The following is a 20,399-nucleotide window of genomic DNA, read 5'->3' as shown; positions in this document are numbered from 1 at the left end:
GAAACTCGTCTGAACATAATGATCGCCACGAAAATTAGGTTAGGGCTTCCTTCTAAGCGTTGACTGATGTTTCGAAGGGAGCCAATGTCACTGCACTATTTCAAACCCACGCTCTCGATGATCATCGTGACAGTACCGAACATAGCGATCACGTCATCGGCTGACTTGAGATCTCCGTCAACCATCTATGACATGATGTATGAGATAGGGAGAACAACATGGACCTCCAGTAACGAGACTCAGAAGTCGGCTGCACTTGCAATCGCTACGAGCGCAAACCCAGAGTAAACGTGTAACCGTGCTGCGATATCCCTCTCAGTGGAGAAAACGATGATGTTGAAAAAGAGCGATTTACCAAGTTTGCCTTAGTACATACTTCAAATTCATATGCAGCTGTTTTTGATGGGATTTTTCGTGACCGTTGTTTGCCCTGCTGTGTCCATGGTTTGTAGAAGAGAGGAGGTCAAAGTTCAAAGGGACGGGATGTTTTGTTAAGTTTCTAGTCTGTGCAGATATAACAGAGGAAAGGACTCAATAAAGGGAGGGCAGAGAATACCAGCACACACAAACAGCAAGCTATTGTCCAATCACGTACGTAGGAAATGTGGACATCATAATAAACGATTCGTCGAAATTGAGGGTATTACTATATATTGAGGTGCAAATCTTGCTTTCAAGCAATGCCATTATCAAGTTAGCCAACTGCATTGATGAGGCTAGCAGCATACCACAAGATTTGTAGGTTTCGCCTACTCAATGACGTCATCCCCCAAAGTATAACAGCATTTTGTATATTTTATTTTCAAAACGACAAAGAGCTATTGTGTGATATTAATATGAACATATTAATCATAACGATCACTATTCGAAAAAAATAATAGTAACCAAGGGAAAAACAAACAACCCCCCCCAAAAAAAAACAAAACAAAACAAGACAAAACAAAACAAAACAAAACAAAACAAAACAAAACAAAACAAAAACAAAAACAAAGCAACTAAGATGATATGCCCAAGCTCTGCCAAATCACTGTCGGAATGACAATAGTATGGTAGGTATTAGGTACACAGCTGGATGAATTACAAGCCAGCATGTGAGAGTTTCTCAGCCACACAAGCACAAAGGAACAATACCTTTCTTATAGCTAAAGTCTTTCTGTTATGATGTCATAATGAGACGTATAGAGAGTTTAGATGACGAGCCATGTTTAAGAGGCCCATAATGCTTGGTGGATGATTATTGTCTGTCAACAGTATTTACCACAAAAAGGAACATTTTCTTGATGCGTCTGAGCACACTGATGTGATCCGTGAAGAAAGCAGTCGCAAAATAGCAAAGTGTGATGTCACAATGCCGTTTGAAATGTTTTAAGTGTTTACAAAATAGATTTGTCAGTGGCAACTAATTGTTTGTGGCAAAAACAAAAAGTCACAGTGAAAAAAAAAGGAGCGCAGTTTTTCAATAGGAGTCCAGTACGGTTTATCTATGCCTGTTATCAGTGATATTTCACGACAATTTCCTTCCCTCCCCCGCCCCGAGTTTGACATTTTCTGCCACGAACCGTTGTATACTTGACCTTTAACCTACATCATCAATAACCCTCGAATATGTGGAACAGAGCAGGTGGATTATTTGAAGAACACCTGAGACAGTTGTAGGTCCTATGTTTTTGAATAATTCAAAGAGTGTAAAGAATAGGAAACCAAACTTACAATGTTTACATGGGATCGTGACATAATTGTAAAAAAAAAGTTAGACATAATATAAAGACATGAATTGTTTGGGTGGAGGAAGAGAATCAGACTGTTTAATTTTCCTAGCAGAAAATGTTATCTAACAATGACTTTATTCCTGTTGGTATACAACCATGTTATGGGAAAGAAAAATGAACACATTATACAAATATGATACAAAGATAAACGAAAAGATGAATTACCAACTGATACTTGAATATCAAACTTGAAAGTCTATCATACAGATAAAATGGACAAAAAATATAGTTGAATAGAATGATTAAAAGTTGAAAACAGTGAATGGGATACTCGCTTTGAAACAGAGAGACGTAGGATAGCATAGTGACATGCACTGTGACTTAACAACACTGATTGAGCTATTATTACACCTAATGAGTAAATTAGACTGAGAATTTAGCGCTTACTTCGGAAAGAAAATACAGTGTTTATTTTGACGGTGTAACTATGAGATGCTTTGATAAGTATACGTCATTCAGACAAGACAAAACAACATCAATAACTTTCTTGGTCACTGTTTCTAACTATACTGAAGAGTTATACGAGCCATGTTCTATAATACCAATTCAATCTGTGCCTTAATGAATAATAAACAATTAAAATGCATACCCAATATGGCGTCATTTTGTGATCCATGGAAAACTAGTTATCCTTGTAAATCATTCCTATATGCAATCAGGGTATCAGCATAGTTTTGTCAGGTAATGTATATAGGGACTAGTTGTGGGGTCATTGTGACCACGTTTGACTCAGACAATGAATTGCCATTTCTCAGGCATTCAAACTGATGAATGATAATAAATCGGAGGATGAACGAATGCAGTATATAGTGTAATGTATAAAAAATTATGATTGCTTTCAAACTGGAAACATAAGGAAAAAGAATAGTTCAACACTAGTGCAAGCAAGACATTAAATTTGCAAAGAACTGAGAAATTCTGCGGGACAAGAAAACTGAGAGGAACGAGAAGTGGTTGATAACTTGATACAGCAGCATCAATTTAACCACGAGAGCAAAATGGGCTTGAAAAATTGCAAAACAAACAATAATTGTCAAACACTAGAGATGCAAAGGCATGCAGTACAATATAGAATCCAGGGGTCGTGGAACGTTTTTAGGGCTGGAGGGGGGGGGGGGGAGGCTGTGGGACGAGGTGTCCAAAAGTACAAACAAACAAACAAAGTCTGGGTTAGCTGTTTAACGTATACTTTCGGAATTCATTGATGTTGCCATTTTCCACCGTTTCCCCATGTTTAAACCCTCAAGTGTTGGGGGGGGGGGGGGGGCTGCAAACTCTACCCCGGCCCCCATGGTTCCGTTTCCCCTGGAATCCATTATCATGGCAGATTGTGATTCAAGTACGCTGCTATGATCAAATCCACATACGTTATACAAAGTTATACAATATTCCAAGAACAGGAAATACTTGTGGGAACCGGAAGTAAAGCTATAGGGGGAAGTAGTACTAATGATATCAGAGAAGAATGGTCTTCAGAGGAATGGCAGCAGGGCATATCGTATATTTTCTGTATTTAAAAAAAATAACAACGGCTGGATTAGGTCAGTTTTATAACAGACAATACAGGCCAAGCTGTACAGCACAGGTCTTATATAGTTGACTATAAGACAGGATGTTTCAAGTTAAACGGAGCGCTGCTCCAGTATCATAACAAAGAAAAACAATTAGTGCGTCCTCCGGATCGAGGCGAGTGCTGGTGGCTGCACTCAGCTGAGCTTGCGAGACACTTCCTGTAGAGTCAATGGAGGCCCTGATTGGAGAAGAACAAAAAAAAAAAAAAATCAAGGTGTCTAGATCAAGCTATATTTCCTGGTTTACATTTGGGCGTAAATATTCACAACCGAACGACACACGCCTTAAAAAAAAATAGCAACAACATTGTAAGGTACATGTGACTATATACTCTGTGAGATAATGATACCAGCTATATACCACCACCAACAACATAGTAAATTTATATCAAAGGTAGATGCTGATGACTTGTATTGAACATAATATCATACAATGATAGGCTAATCATATTAATACCGACAATCGTTGGAATCATTATTTTGCAGCTGAAAAGAATGATAACCACTTTTTTTTTTTTTTTACTTTGATAGATTAATAGTGTTCAACTATTTGCTATAGGCCTATAATACATGACAATGATTAAACTGGATACGTTCTAGTTTATAATTTAACGCGTTATCTATAACGCCTCTAAGATTATCACTTAGGACCTATAATAATGACAGCCTCCCGACGATGGTCCATGTGCACCATGCAGCATAGACTTTATAGTTACCTTGAGTATTTTACCTTTCTGTCTTAAAACAATCTCGTTTCACTCGATTTGACTTGACGTTTTCTACATAATTATAGTATCTGAAAAGTAAGGAAGAAAGAATTTTACACAAAAGCTTATCTATATCGGGCCCTATCTAATTCACCCTGACCTCTATGTATCATCGAGTAATTTTGATTTCTATTTCATCAATCAATATTCCATTTCTTGCAACTTATCTTTATGCATATTTCAGCATGCATCTTCGTGTTTTTATTGTAATATTATAGTGCAGCTCATCGAATCACGGATGGTGGAAGATTAGTCGCTCATCATAGTGACAATTACCGTAACGATGCTCCTTGGAGAATGACTTGCCATTCTGCAATGAGACGTCCCACGAATTAACACTATCACTATCTTCCCTTCTGTGATGCAGATTTAGATTTACACACACAAATGCCCTACTTTATTATTGAGTTACTGTATAGCATCAAAGTGTTGGTTCGAAACATAGAGCTGTACTATATAAACACAGCTCTATGGTTCGAAACTGTTGTGGCGCCATCTCTTGAACCTTGTGTATTTTGTACATGTGGACATGTTTACGAGGCGAGCGAGTGGTCGTCATGGCGTACGCACTCGCACGTAGACAACCCGCGCGAAAATTTGACCTATCGTGATCGTTCGTACGTACATGTACATTGTACCGCTGTACGGCTTTATACACACATGTTAGTTGTGTAGGAACTCCAAAGCCCACCAGCAAGAAAAAAGCTGAGATAATAATACTTAATAGCAGAGATCCTAAGATCTTTGCTCATAGTCTGGTACAGTCTGGCACACTCAAGAGACTAACGTATTCTGTGCGGAGTTAAAGTGAAAAGGTAAGCAGTGCAGTTTCCGAGATTTTTCGGGCTTTTTTGGGGGTGTTGTCTCACTATTGAGAATGAATGAGATAACTGACCGTGATACAGATCGGCGTGTGTACACAGTGCCAGTGCAGTCTACGTCTCTAGCTCTGTGGACTGTGTAGTATACAACATTGACTTGTAGCCCGACCCAGGGCTGCCAACATTGGAAACTACTACTAGACACTAGTTCTAAGACTAAGTGTTACTAATTCATATCTAATCATAGAGTAGCGTTTAGTAGGAAACTCAATGATGTGTTTGGTAGAAATGTGCAGGATGAAAATCATTCAAGAATGTCTTCAGTTATTAAGAACATGAGCGTGTCATGAGTAAGAAGAAGTGCTGATGCTTTGTTGTGGAGAGACACAGGAAAAAAACAAACAAACATTACGTCATCAGTATCAGTAACCAGGGGCAAATCCAGGGAGGACCGCAACCGGCACACGCCCCCCCCCCCCTTTAATTTTTTGTTGAAACAAAAGAAATAAGAAAAAAAAATGGGGGAAGGGGTGTGTGCGCCCCCCCCCCCTTTAATTTTGTAAACGCATCCCCTCTTTACGGAATTCCTGGATCCGCCCCTGGTAACACAGAGTGACTTACAACCTTTATTACCTCACTGGCATGTAATCTTTCTGCCCTTGCTTTTCCTGTTTTTATTTCAAGTCAAGCTGCATTCCTTTGTTTTTGTGGCTTTTTAGGCTGTGGCAACACCTTGAAGGCCTCTACATTCAAGTTACAAACTGTATTTGAGTGTGTTCCAGCCTCAGAATGCCACCCAAACGACAGCGTGGAGGAAAACGTCGTTCATCAAGGCACATCAGCCCAGGATGGAACTGTACACCTCGTGCAGGAGAAAGGGCCACTCTCATCGGTCACTTGATTGATTTCATCGAGGAGGACGACAGAGGAGATGAAAATGATGATGGGAGCAACAAGGAGGAGGAGGAGGAGTTTGAGGACTGTGACATGGAGGATCAGAATGCTATCCTAGCGGGTGCAGCAGATGGGAGGAAAAGACAGTGTCCTACAAAGAAATGTGAGCATCATCTTTGTTTATTTCACTCAACATGACATGACATGGAGTAGTTGTTCTATGCCGATGTGACCTATCGTGGTTATTTTTAAAGGTGTGTGAGCCATGTAAAATTTTGTTCATGTGAAAGTTAGTGTATAATCATCAACCTTGAAATTGAATTCCTTTCAAAAGCTGGTTAATCTAAGACATCTCGGTTTTTCAGAGCTGTCATCAAGAACATTAAAACTAGACACTTCTAAGTCATAGAAAGGAAACTAACACTAACGATTTTGAGTGAATTCATTTGGGTTCCAAAAAATTCTAACTGGTATTCTGGCTACGAAAGGTGAGTGTATTTGCTGGTTTTCTTCTTTTTCTTAAAGTTTTGAGGTGTATGGCTGAAATTTCAAGCATGTAGAATAATTTGATGTTTGCAAAAGGGGTACGACTTTTAAAACTTGAAGTAAACTTCGATCACTTTGTTTCTCTAATTTCAAGATCTGTAAGTGTGTTATTGTATTGAATGTAGCCTTTTTTAAGCTTTGCAGATTTGGTATTACAGTATTCTCTTTTACTCCTAAAAGAGTGTAGGGAAACCATCACAAAAGAAACTTATGAGAATGTTATTTTTTGGACTAATTGCACTGAAGGGAATCTTATTCTGACAGTGGCATGTGTAGCGAACTACATGTAGCACAAAGGAAGACAATAAAATACATGTGTATAGGGAAGACCTGAATGTTAATGTTCAACATGTCTCATTATGCCCTATCTTCTCTCCATTGTTGACTTTTATCATTGAACTTAAATGAAAATGCTTGACACTGTCTTTTTCATCATGAAAAAATACAGGTCATATGGAAGTCAAGACTTGTAATGGAACGAGTCGTGTGAAGGTTAGAGGGAAATTCATCTTTGATGGTCCATGGTGGTGTATCACCTGTGATGCCGTCAAGGACAGAATCAGAGGCGTGGAGAGTTACACCATTAAATCCCCCTGCAGCGCCCCTACTTACTCTCTCCGAAATGAGGGTGACATGAAAACCCTCCTCACAATGCTGGTCAGCAGAGTCTTCTCCAACCCTAATGCAGAGAATGCCGAAAACCAGATGAAGGCCTCTTTCCTTGACTACCTCAGATGCAGCAATAGTTTGAGGAGCTTTGCGGCATTCTTCGAAGCAGTTGAGGCCGCCAAGGAGCAAGTGGATGACCTAGCCCTACGGTCCCTGGCAAATTTTGTGATGAAACGTTTTCTTGAGGTACCACGTAAGGATGATGACGGCAGTAGCAGTGAGAAGCAGAAGAAGAAGAAGAAGAAGAAGAAGAAGCAAGCAGGTACATAAAATCATGACGGCAGAACTGTTGTAATGAAATGCTTACAAACACAAAGGAAAGTGCATTTACTTTCTTATGAGGGTCTTGTCCTTTTAATACCCCACATCCAAGAAAATTGTTATCGTACAAGTAAAGGAAGAAAGAAGTGTAGACTTATTTCTCCTCCAACTCATAAACTTGCTGTAAATACTTAAATGACACACAAAGGTGGGGTTCTATATATCAAGGTGTGCTCAAGCACACACTTGTTACATTTATGCATGCATATGTTGTATGTGTCCTTGTTTTTCATTACAAGCCTATTGCTCAAATTCCCAGCAAGAGAAGAGAACCAAAATTTAAGCAATATTCGTCATAAAGCAAGGGCATTTGTATGTATTCATGATCTATGTATGTATAAAGGTACAGTATCTACATAGGTACAGTAACTATCACATTTGTGGCATTATGGTATCGTGGCATCCAGAGTATCCCACCAACACTCAAATCTTCAGTTTTCTTGTGCATCAATATTTTAGCTTTTGTTATTTAATGGAATGTTGTATTTTGCTAGACATTCAACCTCAAACATGATGAATGGGAGAGTTTTCAAGTTGATAACAGCATCATAGCCGATTTGCACATACTGTATGCAGTAATGACCGATGTTCCAATGTGGCGAAAATTGTGTAAAAAAAAGTGAGATTCCATAGCTTCATTTTTCAAGCCTTAGCGTCATGACACTACCATTCTTTTGTTTGATTACTTTTTAAATTTGATTTGAACGTGGTATGGAATTGCAACGATCCTTTACATTTATGTGCACATATTTTTCTTTTCTGCACTTGCTACATGTAGATGATCTGCGAGCAATATACCGCTGCTTCAAGTACCCTGAGCTATTCAGAGTTTTACCTCGGCTGGTGGAGAGGAGAACTTTTTCGATACTCACAACTGAAGACGTCACCCATCTTGAAGTCCTTGATAAAGTGTTGCGAGAGTCACCTGAGGACTTTGGTTTTGAGACGGTGAGAAAATTGATGAGTTGTGTCACTTACCTGCCCACAATAATGTTATTCAGCTTGCTTAATTCCACCCCCTTTTCACTAACTTTGTATATTGATGATGATTTCCATGTTATATAATTTTGTCATTTGCTCATATGTAGATACAATCCTTTTCAAATCAGTTTTGGTTTAGATGAATGAAGTTGAGAGTAATTCAGTGGTTCAGTGCCTATACCTTACTTGTATCCCATAGATTGAATATGTTCTACATCAATTCCTTACATGAAGAACAGTTGGCAAATTTAAAGTTGATAGATACTGCTTCTGTACTGTCTCAAGCTGTTATTTCGTCAAGTTGATCCAAATTCCTATCTTCATTGTTCTCCTCAGACAATGAGGAAGCATGGCTGGCGGCTTGTTGAAGCCGACTATCAAGGCTTTGTAGATGCTGGTATCATTCCTCGGCTCAGTGATAGGATGCTGCTTGCCCTGCAGTACTACAACATTGTAAAGGACAAGTGTCACCAGGACGGTCACACTTTTGTCCACCACTACTCAGCTGACCATGTCTACATGAAAAGGAATTATGGTCTACAGAAACCCGAAGAAAAGGAGCGAATTTCAGCCTTGAATGAGCTGCAGAAGAGAAACGTCATTGAGGTAATCAGTCACAAGTGGCACTGGGTGAAGTACCGTAACTCTGAGCGGAGCATTGCAAATGCCCTGTCCCGTCTGGTGAGATATCACCAGCTACAGCCGTATGTCATTCCGGATGGAGATGACAGCGATTGTAACTTTGACCCGTTGCAGCAGAAGGCAGCCACAAGCATCCGCAAGAAGCCATTTTCTGTTATTTTGGGCAAAGGGGGCTGCGGTAAGACCCATGTGGCGTGCTCAGTCCTGCGCCAGCTCCCCAAACGCTGGACACCTGGTAAGTCAATCTTCTGCCTCTAAACTCTTGGTACAGCCCAGGGGTATGATATGTTGCAAAGGAATGCTGCAGCATCATTTTATTCTTGGGCTTGATAATTGCAAGATAGGGTATTATTTATGATCATTTCGTACCACATTCATTTCCAAGCCGTAGATCCTCTGCAGTACTTGATACATGGTTAAACATTTAGAATTGTTGTTCTCCTTATAATGTTTTAAGCGAGTGAAAGCACACTGCAATTATAATGGGAATGTTAGTGTATTTTCTATTCTTCATGAGTTGTATCATACGCTACATAATTTTTCGCTAATCACAGAGCAGTGTTGACTAATGATCAGGAATTCTCAACATAAGTTTCATGCTTAATACTAGCCATTTTGCATTTACAGAATCTATCGAATTGAACTGAAGTTGTGTTTATAAACTTTCAGTGTTTTAAAACCCTGACTGAAGCATAATAAACTGTTTCAATTTTTTTTAATAGGGGTGGCATGTCCCCTTGATCTTGTAACTTGTGTGCTTCTCTGTTGCTCTTTAAGAATTGCTAAATGTGTATCTTTCTCATAATTCTTTGTGAATGCGATTGTATTATTTGTGTTTGATTTGGTAGAAAATCAGGCAGAAGTGGAGGAGAAATCAGATGATGAAGGGAAATCGATGAGTAAAGAGAAAAAAGGGGATAAAAAGGAGGATCCCGTCGAGCAGCCCATTGTCCTCCTGACAGCACCGACAGGCCGAGCTGCCTCGATTCTTGCCCGTCGGACTGGAATGAAAGCCAAGACCCTCCACAGTGTTACGTACACCGAGTCCAACTGTGATCCTGATCCCAAGAAGTTCCCGTATGCCAAGGTGAAGGTCTTGGTTGTAGACGAGTGTAGCATGGTTCCCGTTCGGGTTCTCGCCCGCGTCTTGTGGTGCCTCCTCGGGTACAGCCTACAGAAAGTCATCTTCCTTGGTGATGAGCACCAGCTTCCATCGGTTCAACCTGGTAATTTCCTCCAGGATGTAGTCAAAGGTGAGACAGGAAAACACTCACGGCAAGATCAGTTTGGTTTGCTGGAAAGAATCTTTCTGTATAAGCTATTATTTTGGGGAGTGTTTAATTTGTGTGAATTATGCAAATTAATGTTGGACGGCAAATTTAATAACACGCATAAATGCAGCCATAGCGCACTTGCAATAGTCTTGGAACCAATTTGCGAAAATGTCCTTGACCTCATTTGTGAAAATATCTGTTCTTGGAAATATCAGCTTATACAGTAATGCATTCAGCTTTACGCTAGTGAAAATTCACAGCAAGCAAAGGAAGTTCTGTTTGAGGGTTGTAACCCCATAGGATATCAAGGGTTAAACTAAAATGCAGGTAGAACCAGTTTATTTGTACAGAGTTCTTTATATTCAGCACAATGTTGATGTACCCCTTCTGCCAAACAGTGAAAACAGAAAACAAAACAAAAATTGGAAATATTGTGAAACTCTCGTCTCTTTTTTCTGTCACGTTCTTGAAAGCGCATTTAACCCTATTTTAACTGGGCTATTTGAGACCAAGTTTATTGGGGGGGGGGGGGGTCAATTTGATCCCCCCCTTCAGATCTCAGCCCGCGATCGCTGCGAAATTTTTCCTAAAGATAGAGCCAGATGTCAGCTACAAGATTACATGGTCATACAATAGAAAAATATTAACTTTCTATTTTTGATAGATTAATTATGCAAATTTATGCATGAAATCATATTTTCACCTCTAACTCCATTAAAATGACTGAAGGATTGCTGAATTTTTGTGTCAGAATTCCTCAAGACACATCAATCAATTTTGTTGTAAAAAAGTAGCACAATCAAAATCAATTTCTTTTGTTTTTTATTGTTTTGTTAATTTCTTACGTATGTTATTGTTTTTTCGACCTTTTGTTTTCTTTTGTTTTTGTTTTTTGCCAAAATTTGTTGCAGGCACTTTTTCAAGCTTATCTACACTAGAATTGATTAATTTCAATGGTTAAAAGTTGAAATGATTTAATTTATATCGATTTAACAAAAAAAACACACAATTTGCATTGGATTCGCACATGATTTCATGAATTTGAGCTGTTTTCGGGTTTACATGCATATGCAGAACATTACATCATTTCAGAATGGTTTACCGGGACATCGCAAATTTGGTCTCAAAATATGCAGGAGACTTCAATGAAAAAAGCAATGAAATGAGGTGGCAAAATCTTTGTGCGTTGCGGAATCATGGCGCGAAACGTCGGGGGGGGGGGGGGGGGGGTCAATTTGACCCCCCAGTTAGAATAGGATTAAAGTGTACTACATTGTCAATCAAAGTAGTGTCACTAATTTGCTCAAGGTATGTGTATTCTGTGACGCCTTGTTTTAATTGTTCAATCTCTCTGTTGCAAACACCAAGCTGAAATATGTGCCATTGTAAACATTTGTACATGTACCAGCTGTTCTGTAAATTCAACTTTCAGGCTGTTAAATGAGATATTCATTCTCAGTACATGTTTATACTTTGCCATGATACCAGACTCAGACGAGTCTAAATTCAGTTACTGTAAAAGTGGATATTTTTGCGCGACTAATTTTTCACACTTGGACGGGTAAGAAGAGTTTCGCATGTTTTTAATTCCGCGGAATCAAGACATCCCACAAGGAACATACGGCAAGCAAAAATATTTGCACGCTTTTATTTTCGTGCTAGTTTCTGGTTGCGCGAAATGCGCGAAAATTTCAACAACGCGAAAAATTTCACTTTTGCAGTAATAGAGACAATAGAAATGAAAGTGTTTCTGCTTATTTCTCTCCTGTCAGCCTTAGGAAGCATTGACTACATTACTCGCCTGACCACCAACCACCGCACAGATGCAGGTGGGAGGCTTATTGTGGAGAATGCTGAGGGAATCGCTGAACGCAACCAGGAATACCCCAGGTTTGAAAAGGACAGGTTTGAATTAGTGGAGCTGGACAATACCCAAAGGGAAGAAGGTGAGTGTGACAAGATGACTCATAAAGATAAAACACATTTTCTGTTCATTTGTAAGCACTTTCAACTCATGATGTTTGAATGCATCATTCCCCTTACTTTCTATTAAAATCAAAACTTGATTGAAATATTTCATTTTAGAGTATGTTTTGTTCTTGCAATAGATATCTTCGAAGTGATGGGTCACCAAATATACTTTTGATATCATGAATTTCTTCCCAACATCTAAATTTGACATGAATCCTCTCGTGCAGCTCCATGGTTCAACTTGCACCACAGTGTAAATTCAATTTGTGTGGCTTGTAGAAACTGAATGAAAGTTATCAGCAGTGTGTTGATGCATTCAGTTGGATACAAACTACTAGATTCAGTTGCTGTAGTGTACTTTCTGTATTAAAGCTTCTGTGTTTGATAAATCATGTACAATTTTGTTCATTATGGTACGCAGACAATAAGCCAGTTCGAAATTAGCTCATGTGCACATTGGTGCAATGACCTTTCTATTTTCTTAGTGGGTTAGGTACTTCACTCATATTCAAAGCGTACTGGTAAGTTTGCCTGGCGTAACAATTTATGGAATTCGTGTTCAACGAGAAATGATCTTGCATAGCGAGACCAGGTGACCAGAATGGTCCATCAAACAACCCTCGGGGGAAGCATCCATCTCTTTGTTTTCTATTGAATGCATTAAAGCATGTTTATATTCGTATCAAATTGCCAAATACCAGGTTTTCAGTCAGTGGATGTAATGGCAAGTATCATGTACAAGGATTGCATGAATAATCATAATATCACAGAACATGCTTATCTCCATGAATTTAAAAACCATCATGCGTTTTGGTACCAATGACCTTTTTCTGCTCATGCGCAAAGTAGAACTGCAAACTGGCTTATATCATTTTATAGAATGGGTAGCGAGAATCCTGCGATCTGATTGGTCGAGAGCTATGTGTTCATTTTTACTGGCCGCACGCTGAGTCACAGTGGTAAACATGTTATCGCGCACTTAGCAAGAGTACGCGTACTTGTAACAAAGGTTCGCGCACTAAAGCAAGCGTTCGCGCACTCGGCTTGGCCATGCATCCAGTAAAAACTTATGCATGGCTGGCCATGCATCCAGTAAAAACCGTAAGTACGGGTATGCATGCCCTTTACAGAAAGCCAAAAGGAAATGCATCCAGTAATTTTGTCATCGGGTAACACGATAGAAAACTGGGTTTTTGACAAGAAAATTACCCATTCTATAAATCAAATGACGCACATGTCTTTTCGTGCGTCAGTCGGAATATAGTGTGCATGCGGTAACTATGGAATTTAGCCTAAACCCACTCGGCTTCGCCTCGTGGGTTAAGCATTCCATAGTTACCTTATGCTCACAATTCCGACTGACGCACTCAGACTTGTGCGTCATTTGTATACTAACACTGATATGTAAGAACTCAAGTCATATTCATATTTCCTAAACCAGTCCTCCCTTTTAATACTGAAATCAGTCCTCAGATTGTAATTCATATAACCCTGAACAATATTGATAATGGTTTATGGTAAGGATTGCAAGGATCTTGAATTCTTTAAACATTGTAGACAGGGTGATACAGTGCCTTTTTTTTCCTGTACATTTTTCTTTGACTAAATTCAGATGTGGATGCGGTGATCCGGCAGCTTGTCACCAGCAGAGAAGAGCTTCAGGATCCCAAACGTTCTCAGATTGTCGCATTCGTTGGGTGAGTTTGCACATCACACCATATTAAAGGACAAGTTCACCTTCATAAACATTAGGATTTAGAGAATGCAGCAATATTAGTAGAACACATAAGTGAAAGTTTAAGGAAAATTGGACAATCGATGCAAAAGTTATGAATTTTTGAAATTTTTGTGTTGGAACTGCTGGACGAGGAGACTACTACAGCTTGTGATGTCATATGAGTACAACAGTATTAAGAAAATGTAAAGAAAATTCGACATATTTTCACTTTTTTCGCACAACAAAAGAGCATTTGACTTGCCTCTTTCTAAAGGCAGGGGGAATAATATTACCCATAACATAATATGTCGGTAACAAGTCAAGGGAATGTGTACTTTTTTCAAAAGATGAAATTTTGTGAAATTCTCTTTATATTTTCCTTATATTGTTCTACGCATGTGACATCGTACACTGCAGTAGTCTTCTCATCCAGGAGTAACTGCACAAAAACTTCAAAAATTCATAACTTTTGAACGGATTGTCCAATTTTCCTCAAACTTTCAATGATGTGTTCTACTAATATTGCTACATTTTCTCAATCCTTATGTTTATGAGAGTGAACTTGTCCTTTAAGTGATGGGCTAGCAAAATGTAGCAAAACTGTGGACAACTTCCAGACAAGATGCAGTAACAGCGGTACCAGTTCTTAAAAAAAGATTACCAAAAAAAGAAGAAAAAATAGTCCTTTTGGATTTGTATTATCATTTGTTAGATTGTGTCATGCAATAGTTTTGACAGTGTTACAGATTCAGTTCTAAATAGAGTATATTCAGTTTGAAAACTGAAATGTCTTTCTGCACTAATTTGTTCCCCAAAGTTGATGCGATTTTACAAAGCCCAAACCTATTAGAAATAATATATTTGAAACCATGACAACTCCTCCATTCTCTATGTACATCTTTTTTGGTTCTCACTCCAAGACCACTACAAGTATTAACCAAATCAGTTCTTTAACTTTGTGTGCCATGTCACACATTGGACTAAGTTGATGGCTTGCTATCTTGTCACATTTTGCTTCAAAGCACAACTGCACACAAACCGTTTGATAAATCACTATGTGCCACAGTACTTTGAATTTTGAAAGCATCATACCCATAGCTTTGTCTTAAAATTTACATCACAGCAAAGCTTACAATTTTCTGTACAACTTTGCTGTACTGCATTTCTGGGATAAAAGTTACTTTAGTTTTGAAAAACAATGCTTTCAAGCGCTCATATGTTATGGTCTCAGAATAATACAGCACACAGGAGGTTCATACCATGGCATACGAAGAGTTATGGGTCCAATTTACCTTTGGGAGCAGTGATTAAAAAAAAAAAAATGTCCAGGATATCACATTTGATGCATACATGTAGGTCAGTTGTATCACAAAACATCCTACCATATAAGATTTTTACAATAAAGCTTAAAATATAAGGAGATATCACTATTTTTCTCATTTAACCATAACTGTAGACGGTTTAGTCTGAAAACATTTTTATTATAACTAGTGTTCTTATTTTGTATATTTAACAATACTTAGCATCGATTATACTGGTTCAAATTTTTACATTGGTATTATGGTTGTTTCTGTCCCTAACTCACATTTTAGAACTATTTTGAAGCACTAATGCTGGGTTTGTGTTTCATCTGCAAATGGTAAATTATACCTTTAAGCTTCCAATATTTTCCCTAATGTCAAAAAGAAGAAGCCAAAACTTTCATGTAGGAAAGTTTTCTCTTTGCTGATTGTTCCTCTTCTCATGTGCTTTGTCAGGAAATGTGTCAAATGCATCAATGACACATGCTGCCAGTGTTACGCCGATCACAAGACATTTGACAAGAAATCATACTCTGTGGTTTACCAGCCGAAAGATAAGATATGTGCCAAGAAGAATACTGTAGTGCAGGAGCAATGTGAGGAGACACAGAAATGGAAAGAGAGACGGGTCAACAACGGTGATATTTTCTTCATCAAAGACGTAAGATTACTCATTTTCTTTTCAACCTTTTTCCTGCCTAACACATCAGCTGTAAGATTTCTAGAAATATTCCATGATTATGAATGTCAGTGCAGTATATACTGCTAGGTGATTTAGTTTTCTGTATGGCTTTTTGAATTTTGGCCAAAATTAAGAGCATTTGTTCATTTCATGCCACATTTCATCAGTGAAACTAGTCGGTGAAACATTTCTTTAGCGTCCATTCCAGAAAAATCTATGGCAACAGATTATGTGCTTGGACACCCACAATGCATTTGCGATGTAATGATGTAGACTTCCATAGTTTACTCCTCAAATACACATGATAGTGGTGAACAATGTGCTAATTCAAAATAACCTGTCGTCTGTGTGTAATGGTGGTATGATACAAGAATAAAGCAGTCTGTTGATAGCAAGGTGTGCTCAATTATCGCAAAGGAAGTAGAGTCTGTCATACAATGGACTAGCATTGTACTGATACACTATATAACACATTTTCATCATGATAAGTAATTCCTCTACTAGTCCTAATGAATTTGATATATTGAGAGCAGCCACTGTTTTATGAAATGATGATTACCTATATTGACATCTCTTTTCTTTTGTCTATATTGTATGTACCAGTATGTGCAATTGATTATGTTGGAAGATGAAAAAAATAAACTTGTTAATATTTGAAAAATTAGAATGAATACTTTCAGAAATTTATCAAGAATTACATGTAGCAAACGTTTGCAAAAGTCCTCAAATGCATTTGAATTCTTATTCAGAGGTCATTGAAAAAAAAATTATTGCTAAAATGTGACCAGGCTATTTCATTTGCGCTAAACTCGTTTCTCACATCCACCCATGTTATAAAAAGCTTCTGCTATAATGCTTTATTCACATTGATCAAGATGTTTTTGTATTATCTTGAAGATAGTCCTGTGCTGTGATTATTAATAAATCTATGACTTGTCTCTTTGGCACATGAAGATGAAAACTGTAGAGGAAAGTGATGGAAAGAGAAGAGAAATCGCAACTCTTCTGTCAATGGACGATGATGACTCAAAGACGTTTGTGGTGGACTTTGGAGACATGAAGCGGAAAGCGAAAGTCCAGTTTGCTTGGGCCAGGACCATCCACACGTTCCAGGTCAGTATCATTCTAATTCATAACAGTGCATATTTCTCGCTTTATGACTTCCTACTAGTATCTCACGACCTTGGCCGTTGTTGATGAATCAGAATTTAAGGTTGTCAGATTTTTTTTTTGGTCATATAAATGGGTACATCTGGTCTTAAATTCACATTGAGATAAAAGAGTCGTTTCCAAATCTGTGATTCTAGTATTGCAGGACAACACAAGAAGTTAGAAATCTGAAACTCTGTCAAATATTTTATTTCTAGACAAGGCTGTTTGAAAATTGAAATTTTTAGCAAGAAGTGATATAAAAAAAATCTATGTTTGTCCTATAATTCAGAACTGCTTTAGCAGGAAGCTTGCTTTACTATGTAACCAATGTTTGATGGGATAATTTTGTCATGTGATCGAAACTACAGTCTGTTGGCCATGTTTTGTTTAGGCTCAGATACTACCCCTTTCTTACTATAATGTACCCAATTGATGACTAAATCCAAACAATTAAAAGTAGTTTAATTATCTGGATCACAATTGGTTTTGTTGCTGTTTACTAGTTAGTGGCCTTCTTACAAGTAGCTACTTGATAGTGGGTTGCAGTTTGCAAGACTACACAGTACATCTGTGTTTTTGGTGAGGATGATAACATGCTTTAGACCCATACATTAGTCAAAGGGATTGTATAGTTTTAGTCGAGACCTAACATCAGGTTTAGATTTAGATTTTAGATTAGGTTTAGACATGACATCAACCTTATGTGTAAGATGTTCTCTGAGGGGAATATTGTTTCTCTTTACACTTTGACAGGGGTCTGAAACTGACTATGTGGTGTATGTTTTGAGTGGCAATTTTCATGAGGACTGGAAGCACCTCTACACAGCCATCACCCGTGGCCGCAAGGGCTGCTTCATCGTAGGCAACGAGGACCTCCTTCGTAGGGTTCTGCGCCAACAACCGATTCCCAGGAACACAAGTCTTCAAGAATTCCTCTCGGAGCTGCTGACACAACTGCAGCCACCTCGAGTGAGTATTCAACAAATTCTCAGGAGTGTTTTGTTTCATTGCACATATCCATAGTTTTTTTACACTGAAAAAGTATGAAAGGCATGTTCTCTCTAAAGGGGGGGGGGGGGGGGCTGTGTGTGTGTGTGTGTTAGAAAGAGAAGAGAGAGTTCCCAGCACCTCCGTATAAAACCTTACTGGGCTGTGATATTTTTTACTGATTGGCATGTCTACTGCAGTACTTTCTCTGCTCATTGGCAAATGTGTTTGAAGATAAGAATTATGTATTTTTTTAAATACATTTTTAGTGTGTCACCATAGTCTTCCTGCTGAATTGAGGGACATTGCTAGGTTGATTGGGCTAACTAACTTTCATATGGGCTGACTACACATATAGTCAATCTTGTAGGACTTTACCAGTAACTGATGATGGGTAGTTATAGATCATTGCCTCAGCACATAAAGATGTGTAAACCCCCATCAAAGATATGATACTGTATACGCTATATATTTCGCGGGGGTTTTATTTTCGCGAATTTCGCGAGTCGGGAGCTATTCGCGAAATTAACAACACGCGAAAATATTACCTTCCAAAATGAATCCCTTGCCTTGATGATACGAACATTTCAGTACTAGTATACCATGTCACAGCTTACCGAACAGACCATACTGGCTAAGCTTGTTTACGCACGTCCACGTCTACTTACGAATACTGTAGAGAGCCAATCCATTATCGCAAGGGGACCACTCGTCAGAAATCTAGCGCGATGGACTTAACCACTTCAAAATGTTGAATTCTAACTTACTAGTTCGCAGAGTTTGGTAAGTTTTTTTCATGCAGTGTATAACTAGTATCATTCTTATTTGCTAGTAAGTTGAAAATTCACACTTTCTTTGCCACTTCATATTTTCTCTGGTCCCCCAATCGCGAATTTAACCACTCGCGAAAATGTGTGACAGCGGCAATTCGCGAAAATTTATGTACGCGAAAATTATAGCGTATACAGTAATCTTAATGATGAGTTATCATTCTTCTCATTGCAATAGCAGGCTGGTTATAGTAAATGTGTATGGCACAAAGAATCAAGGTCAAATGGGGGGGGGGGGGGATGAACTGGAAGATGACACCACACCCATTTCTGGTTCATGGATGTTGTTATGCCACTCTGTGCTGCTATAGGAAGTTATTTCAACAGCAGCCAGACAAAGACCCAACCAAACATATCTTACCCTTTCCCACCAGATAATTCACACAAAGATTCCAATTGTAGTCATGTATTTCTTGTTTTTGTTTCACCAGAGAAGATACCCGTCACCTCTGGCAAACTCTGTTCCATCTTGCAGTGCATGGAACAAGACATCACAGACCAGAGGGAAGTGTGTCATGAAAGGTTTGTATATTGTTGTTTGTTTGTGTGTTTGTTTTTTTCCTGATAGGTTTCATACAAATCTAGGGATGAACCAAGGTAATATGATTCCTTCTTCAAAGAAGTGACATAAGCTGATTATGGAGCCTTGAATGAGCAAAAGTACAGATTTAATCAAACTTCCTGATAGTTGAAGATCATATTTTGTCTTACAAGTGCATGATTGAGGATCTCAAATTGGATTTTTAGTTGGTAAATGTATTTAAACGAGAAGAGATAACTCCTTCAAGGCAAATATTTCAATCAGAGACTATTGTGAAATCCAAAGTGAGTTTGTATGTAACACATTGATAATGACTCCATGGTAATGACATGTTGAATGAGATAGCACTACAAGCTTGGGGATAAAAGGGAAAAAGGGCACTGGGAAGGAAGAGGGTCAGACTCGGATAATGCCAGAATTGGAGACTTTGAAGTGAGTTTACTTTGCAAAGCTGACACTTTGTCTAAATAAACGTGTGTTGATTGCTTATAAATTTATTGATCACATACAAATGGTCCACCTGTATTTCAAACTGTTCACATTTTCATCAGCACCCCCAGTGAAGAGTCACATGAATGGAGACTCAATGATCACAGACAGCAGAAGTTTCATGAGAGCTGTGGCTGTCCCATCCTGTTCATCAGCATCATCGGGCGTGTTTCTCAAGCCCAAGACCACAGCTGATGCCACGGCAGATCGAGAGCAAAGGTCTTCATCTTCCACGTGGAACCCAGTGGCCGCCAGACTAAACCAGCAGTCATATCGTGGCAAGGGTAATCCAGCCTCCTCTTTGAAGTCTGGGGCAGGTTGTGAGAGACCCAAAATACCAACTCTGTCCAAGTCCAGTGGACCATCGTCTCTGGGATCACTTGTGACATCTAGTGCACCATGTGCACCATCTTCCTCTTCCATGATTGCTCCAGGAGCTCCTGAAGGCAATCCTGGTAGTCTGACGACATCACC

General features: G+C 38.8%; 1 protein-coding gene across 1 annotated transcript; it reads left to right on the top strand.

Moving 5' to 3' along the window:
• Positions 1-5,617: 5,617 nt before the first annotated feature.
• On the top strand, positions 5,618-7,240 carry LOC139740119 (uncharacterized). The gene is made up of 3 exons (XM_071650701.1): positions 5,618-5,985; positions 6,817-7,113; positions 7,236-7,240. Exons 1-3 carry the CDS (start codon positions 5,718-5,720, stop codon positions 7,238-7,240), a joined length of 570 nt encoding a protein of 189 aa, XP_071506802.1. The 5' UTR covers positions 5,618-5,717.
• Positions 7,241-20,399: the final 13,159 nt, after the last annotated feature.

This window comes from Diadema antillarum, unplaced genomic scaffold, assembly GCF_040938485.1.
Source record: "Diadema antillarum isolate AM-2024a unplaced genomic scaffold, OU_Dant_1.0 seq00000836_RagTag, whole genome shotgun sequence".
In the NCBI taxonomy this organism is placed as follows: domain Eukaryota; kingdom Metazoa; phylum Echinodermata; class Echinoidea; order Diadematoida; family Diadematidae; genus Diadema; species Diadema antillarum.
This window is presented reverse-complemented; position numbering and strand designations above follow the sequence as displayed.